Here is a 10,611-nt window from a genome sequence, read left to right on the forward strand (position 1 = left end):
AGCATTAGTGTCAGGACCCAGCCCCAGGGACAGGAATTGGGTCACCTGGAGCCAGGAAGGTACCACTTTATGCTTCTGCTTAAAAGCAGCATTTTTGTTTTTCGTTTTGTTTTGTTTTTTTTCTCGTGCCTTAGATCACAGGAATGTTGGTCCAGGGCACGTCNCCAGGGCACGTAAAAGGATACAGGACTGGTAGTGGGTATCCAAAGATAAACGAGAGTCTGTGGGTCCAAAAAGGAAATGTTGAGTGTTCTGTGTCCCTTTGTAGATGCAGATATACATTAGCCTAGGATATGTTGTAAGGAGTCCTTAGAAAATAAATCTCTTTATTCTCTTTTTAACAATTTGCTTCCTTTTTTAACTTGTGTTTTGTTGTTGCTTGTCCTCTTAGCAACCGAACTGCTCTTCACTGAATGTAAGATACCACTGATTGTAAGATGTACCATTACTTTATTGGCCAAAGAATAAAACAAATTATGATTGTAATATATTGTCAATTATGAGACACATTCTGATTTGAGAGGTGTTAACATGTGAAAAAATGTGAAACTTGGAACTATTGGGTAGAATCAAATTTTGTTCTTAGATATGTCAAACTAATTGGGCCTTTCTTCTCTGAGCCAGGCTATGTTGTGATTGTTCACTCTTACTATTTTATTTTAATTACCATAAATGAATATTATGGTACTAAGGTTGTGGCCCAGATAATTCTCTGGTCAAGGATGGCTCGTATTTCCTTTCCATAACATAGAATTGGTGCTGTGGAGCGATACCCACCAGTGGCTGTGTGTGTGCATGTGTGTGCATGCATATGAATACTGGGTACAGAATAGGAGGCCTGAAGCTTAGGAGACAGAGTCCCCACTGGGTGTAGTCTTGGGACTAGTTCTGGCCAAGGGAGTGAAAGCAGAGATAATGCAGGGCACTTCTGAGCAGTGGTATCTAAGCACCTGTGTGTCTTCCTATGCTCTTTTCACGTTTCACTGCAAACTTAGAGGCTGCGTATTGAATATGGTACCATGTTGAAATAAAACGATCCTGGATCCATTAACCATTCTCTGAGTGCCTCCAATCAGGAATATTCTCATTGAGCATTGCCTGAGCAAGACATCAACTTTTATTGTTTTGAGTCACCGAAGGTTGATACAGAAATTAGCCTAACCTAACACAGGTCAGTTTTGCCCTTTCTTTATTTCTTATGAAACATGCAGTGCCTGCCAAAGAATATCAAAGACTTCTCCCAGAACTCCATTGAAGATGGAAATTCCTCAACCAATTGAATGATTACAGGTCCTGTTGACCTTGCTCCACCTGGACTAGAAACGCAAGTTGCTGCACACCCTGCCGGCCTAGTTTCCACCACTGTGGCCAGGGTGTAATTTCTATGTATTGTAGCAGAAATCATGGGCCCGGGAGTTTCTCTTTTGTAACTGATACACTGCCTGTCTACTGGCAGAGGCACTCACAACTGAGATCTCTTTGACCAAGGTCAGTAGATCGTAGTGTGTTAATCCCAAGGAGGGGAAAAAAGCCTCTTCACAAGGCGCTGTCATTAATTCCCCAGTCATAGCTAGGAACATTTTTCAGGAAGACTTCTATAAAACACGTGTATTAACATCTCATGAAACACAGTCTGGGAGATTGTCTTGAACCCTTTCTCTTACTCCTCATCTTGACCATCATGGGGTTTTCTCTTTAGTGATGGGAAGAAAGGGGATTTGCACCATTACACACATATTACTCTATTCACTTAAGTGTTGTGTTCTAGTAATGGGGTCTCCTTATGTCTGGCATGAGATAGCACACATTTGTTTCTTAGAAGGTAGGGAGAGAGAGAGAGAGAGAGAGAGTGTGTGTGTGTGTATAGTGGGGGATAGAGGCATGAGGCATGAGGTCTAGGCAATACAGAGTATTAGAATATTATTAACATGAGGTAATTTTATTTGCATTTTAGGATTGCTTTGATTTCAGGATAAGGGATGGATTAGAAGAGTTAAGACGTTGGAAGAAACGAGCCTGGTCCCTGAGAGACCCGTTAATAGTGTATTCCACTAATCTAGGCCAAGGGATATATTCAGTGGTAATGCTAATAGAAACGAAGACTGACATTTTAGAATTATAGATCAACTCTCTAGGAAATGGTAGAATGTTTTATTTTCAAATAAAGCTTTTATTTTTCAGGTGTGATGAGACCAATGGATCAAGAGATGATTGCTATTGAAAATAAGGTTTGTTACAGTTCCCAAGAAGGGGGCTGCACCCCACCCCATGCAGGACCACAGGGGGAAGCACCAGAATCAGGCAGGAGGTAAAAGGAGCAAGCGGAAGGCATGGGCAAGAGCCTTTGCTGTAGTTTCTGTGGGAAAGGCAAGGAAAGGCAGGATACGCAGGCTTAGAATTGGCTAGTTTGAATAATTTCAGGAGGCTGTGGGGTACGGGGGCTTTCTCTGGATATCTGGCACCTGGCCCTGTGATGATTAGGGCAGAATATTGCCATCTAGAGTAGGAGTTTTGAATTGGTTCATTGGCACATGAAAAGTGAACACCAGGGCAAACCCCTTGCTGTCTCTAAGGATTGGGCTGCCCTGGGAGGGGTGGTGATACTAGTCAGCAGGGCCAGATGCCAAAAGAACAAATACACAGAAAGTAACAAAATATGGTTAACACGCAGTTGATGAGAAAAATGAAGAAATCAAAGTGATTTCCATTTGGAATGACAATATGGAAGTGAAATGCTATTAACTTTCCAGAGAACTGAACTTGATTAAGCACCTCCTATGACCTTTATATCATCTCAATTAAAGCGAAGTTTTGACAGTAGGACTACTGTTAGCTTAATTTTACAGCTGTGCTGAAAAGGCCTGCAAGAGTTTGTGCTCAGTCCCCTACGACATGCTCCCTCACAGCTTGATTTTAGGTATGAAGATCTGAGGTCCATGCAGGACATCTTGATAGAACTATCTAGGACACAATGCCCAGAATATCCCCATTTGTACCTATGTGCTTATTTAACCGAAACTTGCCTTGCACTTGCTGCATCCCAGATACTCTAAAAGCCTCACGAATGCCGGCTGATTTACTCCTATAGTAACACTTTGAGGTGTTTATTATTATCCCCATTTTACTCATATGTTCAATGATCACAACAGTTACCAATTTATGGAATACACTGACAAAACATGCACTAGGCTAAGCATTTTATGTAAATTAACTAAAGTTGATCTCATAAGACAAATGTGATTGTCTCCATTGCAAAGACGAGAAAACTGAGGCTTAATGGCTTGTCTCCTTGGACTACTATCACATGGCTTGATTTTTACAAATTTCATAAATGTGAGTTTCTGCTGTGGATTAAACATATTGTCCCATTTTGCAGACTAGAAATTAAGGATCAGCAGGAGCCATGGGTGGTAAGTTACCCAGGCTCAATATGAATTTCAGTATATGTGATTCTTCATTCCAATCTCTTCCCGATATTCCTGTGCTTTTCGAACGGTGGTTCACTGAGCTGCGTTTTCAGTTTCAAAAACATGAGTTTCTTCACAGGATTTCTCAAGAGAGGACATTACTATGGGCTGAATTATATTCCCCTCAAAATCCCTACTGAAGTCCTCCAGGACCTCAGAACAGGACTGTGTTTTGGGGCTGGACCTTTGAAAAGGTACTTCAGGTAAAATGAGGTCATACAGGTACGTTCTAATCCAAAATGGCTGGTGTCCTTCTCAGAAGGGAAAATTAGGGTACAGACACACAAGGAGGGAAAACCAAGTGAAGACAGGCACCTGCAAGCCACTGGGAGAACCTGAGAAACAATCAAGCCCACTGACACCCTGATCTCAGACTTCGAGCCTCCAGAACTTAATAAGCAAATAAATGTCTGTCCTTGAAGCCTCCCAGCCCGTGGTAATCTGTTGGTTGTGCTAGGAAACCAAGACACAGGGCAAGTTTGCACTACTAAAACGAAATCAGAAAGCCACCTTCCTGGACTGTCGTTCAGGCTGTTTGACCGGTCTGTTTTCCCAAGTTCACTAACCCGGAGGTCAGATGACTTACTGGGATGAAAGCCAGCTTCCTCTTGCTGTTACTTGGACCACTGATCTGCAGACGTTTTGTGCTGCTTCTTCTAACTTCCTCTCCTGTGACTGGGGACATAAATATTAGAGAAACAAAAGCCCAGAATGCTAAGGTTGCCACTCTCACTTCCTCCTGCCCTGAACGCAGCAGCGTTGTTCTGAATACAGTAATTGTCCTGGGGCACCCGGCAGGGGAGAGAGAGAGAGAAGGCGGCAGTGCCCCAGCGGCCACCCCAGCAGGCGGATACAGCGTGTCATGTTTCACAGAGCCCCTTCTGGACGCAGAAAATGCCAAAATGATGTCTCCTACCCGCCGGGCGGGGATGCTGATCCCAGCCATGGCCTTCCTCTCCTTCCTGAGACCCGAGAGCTGGGAACCTTGTGAGCAGGTATGTGGTTCGTGTCAGCCCATCTCCTGGGAGATTTGCCTTGCTTCCGAAAAACTGCTCTCTGCCTTGAACTTCCCACTGTGGCTCCCTCCTCGTTGGCTAGTTTCATTTGCAACAAGGAAGCAAATTACCTTAAGGACTCGGGAAGCCACAGTTCACGGTTACATTGCACCAATAGGCAGCCCGTGGGCTCATGGCCCATTTAGGACTTCAAGGGCTAATAGGAGCTTTAGGTCAGATAGATCTGCTTAAAATCACTCTTCTTTGACTTCTGGGCTGTGTGGCCTTGAAGAAGTAATTAAACCTCTCTGAAGCTAGTTTTTACATCCATGGAAGCCTTATAATAATACCTACTTCAGCAGAGAGTTGTAAGAGGTCTGCTTCTTGTCATTCCTTTCTGCTGGCGGACTCAGCTTCAGGCACTCACTTTGCCCCTTTCAGTTTCAGGAACGTGTTTTGTTTTCTGTTTTGTCTCTTAATAGGGAGAATTTTCTAAGTGGATTCCAGACTTTTAGATCTAGCCCTAGTTTCAAGGAAGAAAAGAAATGATATTGGAAAAGAAAAGTGGAGAGAGAAATAAAGAAAAAGACGGAGAGAAAGAGACAGAAGGGGGAAAAGGGAGAGAGAACCATGTAAAATGACAGCTAATGCAATGGTTTCTTTCTTTGTGAAACACCAACCGACTTTTGCATAATCTCATTCATGATGGATCTCTTTTGCTTTCCCTTGCATGGACTTCACAAGTGCTTGGAAAACCCATAGTAGAACCCAACAACTGAGGGACTGTCCTGGGATTTAGTGTGTGGCAGAGTCAGAAACTCAAGAAAAGTATAATCAGCCAGAGTCCTGAGATTGAGGGCATTGGGGAAATATATATTTTAATATGTAACAAAGATGAATTTGTCATCTCAAAGTCCCCCCTTCCTCTAATTCCCTGCCCAGAGCCCTGCTTATTGTCTTCTCTGTGTCCCTCCTGCTGTTATGTTAATGGGAATGGATCCTCTAATCAGTCACCCCTGGATAAATCACACCTTCCTTATCCCCACATGCCATATTTTCAGTCTCCAAAACCTGTCCAACCCTGCCCATCCCCTCGGTGTCACCCTAGGGCGGGTCCTCAGTCCCCCTTGCCTTGACTCTTGGATAGTGACTGGTCTCCTGCCTCCTAGTCCGCTTTCCACTATAATTCATTCTGCAGATTTTTGTTTGTTGTTTATTTATTGTTGTTTTGCATGAGGTTCATTTCTAACAAATTGCCACCTTAACAACTTGTAATAACTTCTGAGTGCTATTAAGACAGTTGCTACCCCAGGACCTTTGCACAGACTATTTCCTCTAGCTAGAATGCTTTGCTCCTAGATCACTGCTGCCCAAAGGCAATACCATATGGGTCACATGAACTTATTTAAATTTAAACAATAAATGTAACTAAATTTAGCCAAATTTTTATTTAACTAAATTTTAGCTAAATTAATTAATCAGTTAATTAATGACTGGAAGTTAATAATTGTTATTTTTTTTACCAACCATTTTAATGTCTTTTTTTTCTCCCCAGAGAGAGAGAAAGAGAAACTGTGTGTGCATGTGTGAGCAGAGGGGGAGGGGCAAAGGGAAAGGGACAGCATCCCAAGCAGACTGCGCTGAGTGCTGAACCTATCATAGGGCTTTATTTCACAACCCTGAGATCATGATCTGAGCCAAATCAAGAGTCGGTCACTTAACCAACTGAGTGACCCAGGTGTCCCCATTCTAATGTCTTTATAAGTTTTCTTTTTAATTTAAATTCAATTAGCCAACATAGCCATCATTAGTTCCAGATGTAGTGTTCAATGGTTCATCAGTTAGATGCAGCTTTAAATTTTCTAGTAGCCACATTGAAAAAATTAAAATTGGTAAATTTAACTTTAATAATATTTTAATTTAACCCAGTATATTCAAAATATTATTTGAAAATGCAATATATACTAAACTATTAATAAAATACTTCACATTCTTTCTTTGGTGTTAAGTGTTTGTAATTTAGTATGTATTTTACAGTTTACATGCCTCTCAGCTTAGACTAAGTTTCTCGTGCTCAATAGCCATGTGTGGCTAGTGCTTCCATGCTGGACGATGCGGTCTTAGATTTCTTCATGACTTAACCCCTCACTTCATTTAATTTCTGCTTAAATGTCACCTCCTACTGGAAGTATTCCTTGATCACCTCATGTAGAACTCCCCACTCCCCATATTTGCCTCTAATCTCTAGATGCTTTATTTTTTTATAGCCTGTCATTATATGTTTTTTGCGTATTTGTTCCTTGTTTGTCCTTCCCTTTGAAATGGGATCTATAAGCGAACAACATCATTGCTGATTTTATTTACCACTGTACCCCAGTGTTTTGTGCTGGTCCCAGCCTATCAATAACCCATGTTATGGTTGGACCAGCCCCTGTGGTTCTTTATGATTATAAGGTACCCTTCAGCAATAACCATCAGGAAACTTTGAAAAACTGAAAGTTGATTACTTCTAAGACCTGGAAATTACCCAGCAATGCTGAGGGTAGAGAGAAACAGCTCTCAAGCATGTGCAGTTCTGTTATTATTGGGGTTGAGGATGGGGGACTAGGGTTTCCCTGGCTCCCTCTTTATTGATGAATTTAAAACACAAGAGCAGGTATTTAGGAAGGGGTTGGGGGGCAGGAAGAATGCTCAGTGAGGGGAAGTGGCCTGGCTCTTTATCTAGTCATGTGGCTGGCATTGTGTTTCTTGGAAATACCCCTCTTTTAAGTGGATGCCTCCCCAATCAAAGCTTAAATCAGGCACCTGCATTACAAGAAAAGGCAACTGTCAAGGCTTACACTACACCCAGTGCATAGCACATAGTAGGTGCTCAAATTATACATGTTAGATAATTAAAAGTATCGCCACAAGGCTCTGGCTTCCCACCTAGTTAGGTTTTATACTCCTAGTTCATACCCTACCTACCTAGTTTTACACTCCTAGTTCATCTGAATTAGTTTCCATTCCTTCTTGATTACACTGCTCTCTCCTTTTTCCTCTTTCCACATATCCATACCTTACTCATCCTTCAAGACTCATCTTGAAATTCTCTCTTTCTCAGAAACACTCTATAATCCCTGAATCTGGCATTGATCTCTACCATTTATGAGCTAGAGGAAGTTATTGTGCAGGCCTGGTTTATGGCCCTTTTCAGTAGCATGAGTAGTGTTCCTATCTCGACTCTTCCTCTAGATTGTGAACTCACTGAAGTCTGGAGCCATATCACATGGGTCTTGGCACTGCCCACAGCACTTAGAGAAAAGGCCTACAATTTGGATTTAAGCAAATCTTCATTCAATCAGTTATTCATTCATTTATTCAATAAATAATAAGCATTAACCATTTGCCAGGCACAATTCTGAGTGTGGGAGAGACAGCAGAGAGCAAGAATACCAAAGCTTACAATCTAGTGAGGGAAATGAACAACACAAATGGAACGATCACATAGATAATTGATATTAAATGGTGATACACCGAATGGAGGTAGATGGAAGAGGGTAAAGAAAAGAAGCCTGTTACCATCTGCTCTTACATAGTATGGTCTGGGAGGCTCCTATAAGGGATAGCATTTCAGGAAACATGCCACTGAAGTGAAAAGCTGCACTTGTGACCTGTGATACTCTATGCATATTACTTCTTCTGTCTGAATTCTTCTTCTTTAAAAGGTTTATTTGAAGATAAATTAAAGTATATAATATATAAGAAATATGCCCACATATGGTAGGGGATTAAAATAATAACTGCTAATAATAAATGTTAACATTTATTGATCATTTTCACTGCAATAGGCTTTGAGATGATCTCTTTAAATACCTTATTTCATTTAATCCTTTTAACAGATTCTTTTGGTTTTAAACAGAAAACCAAAATTAGCTGGCTTAAGCAAGAAATTTTGTTGAAGAAATCAGAGAACCCAGAAATTAAATGGGAGGTTACAGAATAAGAGCTTACAAAGAATTTGGGCAAGTATGATGGAAACAAGCACATGAACCGAAGGAGCATAAACTACTTGACCTTATTTACTAGGTTTCACCATTGGAGTCCACACATCCTAAAGATTTTTTCCCCATTTCTGTATCACCTGCTCTTTAAGGTCAATGAGCCAAAGGAGAGAATGCCATTGGCAAAAATTGAGCTATTACTGTGAAGTGTGGACACCTTAACTGGTAGTCTCCCCAAGGCTATATACAATTTTGAGGGTATTTGGAGAAAAACATTCTGCCCCAAATCACATGGAAGAACTGGAGTGAAACCCAGGGCTTTGGTACTCCAGAGCCTCAGCTCTTCACCACTTGATTCCATTGCCTCTCCCTAAAGGCTATAATTGTGATAGTAGAGGTTAGAAAACTGGGCACATAGCGGGTGCTCCCCCCATCCAAATCTGGAGTAAGAGATTTTAGAAGTAAAAAGTAAATGGACGAATGAATGAACAGGTGGGTGGATGGATGGATAGATGGATGGATGATTGGATGATGGATGGATGATTGGATGACAGATGGGTGGTTGCAGATGGATGATTGGATGATGGATGGATGGATGGATGGATGGATGGATGGACAATTGGATGATTGATGGACGGATGGATGATTGGGTGATTGATGGATGGACGGATGGATGATTGGGTGATTGATGGATGGACGGATGGCCCCTGTGCTTTTACTGGAGGTCTCCAAGGTTCTGGCCTAGGAGAGGGGAGTGGAGAGGGCAGCTGAGGTGCATGCTTTAAGAAAGATACTGTATTTAACATGTGATCATTGCAGGTGGTTCCTAACATTACTTACAAATGCATGGAACTGAATCTCAACAAAATTCCCAACAATATCCCCACGTCAACCAAGAAACTGGACCTGAGCTTTAACCCCCTGAGGCATTTAAACAGCCGTAGCTTCTCCAGCTTCCCAGAACTGCAGGTGTTGGATTTATCCAGGTAAGCAATGAGCTTTTACACATTGCCCAAGGTAAAATGCTCATTGTTCTATCGCTTCATTCTTATGTCATGTTTATTCACTTATTCATTCAACAGATATCTTACTTGCTGTATAACTTTGGGCAAGCCATCTCCCTTCTGATTTCATTGCCTCACCTGTGAAATGAGCAGCTGGATGAGAAAGATTTTAAGGACAGTTCTATCTTTTGATATTCTCTTAAGTCAGGGAAGAAAATTGACTTAAACTCTTTCACCAGCAGATATTTACTGACTACTTGCTATATATCATACAGTCTGCTAGAAAACAAGAGTATGTTGATATATACAATTCCAGCTATTAAAGAGGGCACACACACCTGAAGAAGTAACATGTCACAATTCTGAGCATGGTGCTAGGCACATAGTAGGCATGCAATAAATGTTACTTGATTCTGATTTTGGATTTTGAACCTGAGATAAGGATGGTAAAACATGCCAGGAATTGATAAGCTATGTGCAAACTAGAGGCAACATATTGTGTTGTTCAGAAGAGGGGACTTCTCTGCAGTAGGTAGTAAAGACAGATTTCATGAACTGAGTGGGATTCAAAGAATGTCTAGAATATTGAAAGTAGGATAGGGAAATAGGAAGATATAAGTAACCCAAAGAGAAAGATGACAAGATCAAAGGAAAATATCTGCTGCGAGAAAGAACAGTGACTAAGATTTTCTTTTCTGATGCAGGGGTATTTATCATTTAATAGGGCAGGTGAAAGTATTATCATTATTTTTGGGGGGAATTGAATCCTAAAACTATTATCATCATTAAGGCCTTATTTTAAAATGTACTAGATAATGGATCATATTCTGTATAAGAGTTTGTGGAAAATGCAGAAGCATTTTATATGTGGCTTTTTATTAGGAAACGTTTACTAAATTCTAAGATCATAGAATGAAAATCCTCTTTATAGTGGATATTTCTTTTTCTTTTTTTATAATGATATTTTTTATTATATTATGTTAGTCACCATACAGTACATCCCTAGTTTTTGATGTAAAGTTCCATGATTCATTACTTGCGTATAACACCCACTGCATCATGCAATACGTGCCCTCCTTAATACCCATCATGAGCCTATCCCATTCCCCCACCCCTCTCCCCTCTGAAGCCCTCAGTTTGTTTCCCAGAGTCCATAGTCTCT

At 41.1% G+C, this 10,611-nt stretch overlaps 1 protein-coding gene across 3 annotated transcripts in view; it reads left to right on the forward strand.

Moving 5' to 3' along the window:
* Positions 1-4,110: 4,110 nt before the first annotated feature.
* The window catches only part of TLR4 (toll like receptor 4), a 19,615-nt gene continuing 13,114 nt past the window's right edge, over positions 4,111-10,611 (forward strand). The window contains exons 1-2 of one of the 3 annotated variants that reach the window (XM_002929889.4): positions 4,111-4,462; positions 9,265-9,431. In XM_002929889.4, coding sequence (XP_002929935.3) covers positions 4,370-4,462; positions 9,265-9,431 — 260 coding nt within the window. In that variant the 5' untranslated portion in view covers positions 4,111-4,369. Of the gene's footprint in view, positions 4,463-9,264; positions 9,432-10,611 lie in introns of those variants that run through there. The other 2 variants (XM_034664393.1, XM_034664394.1) reach the window with 2 other exon arrangements.

The sequence above is a fragment of the Ailuropoda melanoleuca genome, chromosome 7 (assembly GCF_002007445.2).
Source record: "Ailuropoda melanoleuca isolate Jingjing chromosome 7, ASM200744v2, whole genome shotgun sequence".
NCBI lineage: Eukaryota > Metazoa > Chordata > Mammalia > Carnivora > Ursidae > Ailuropoda > Ailuropoda melanoleuca.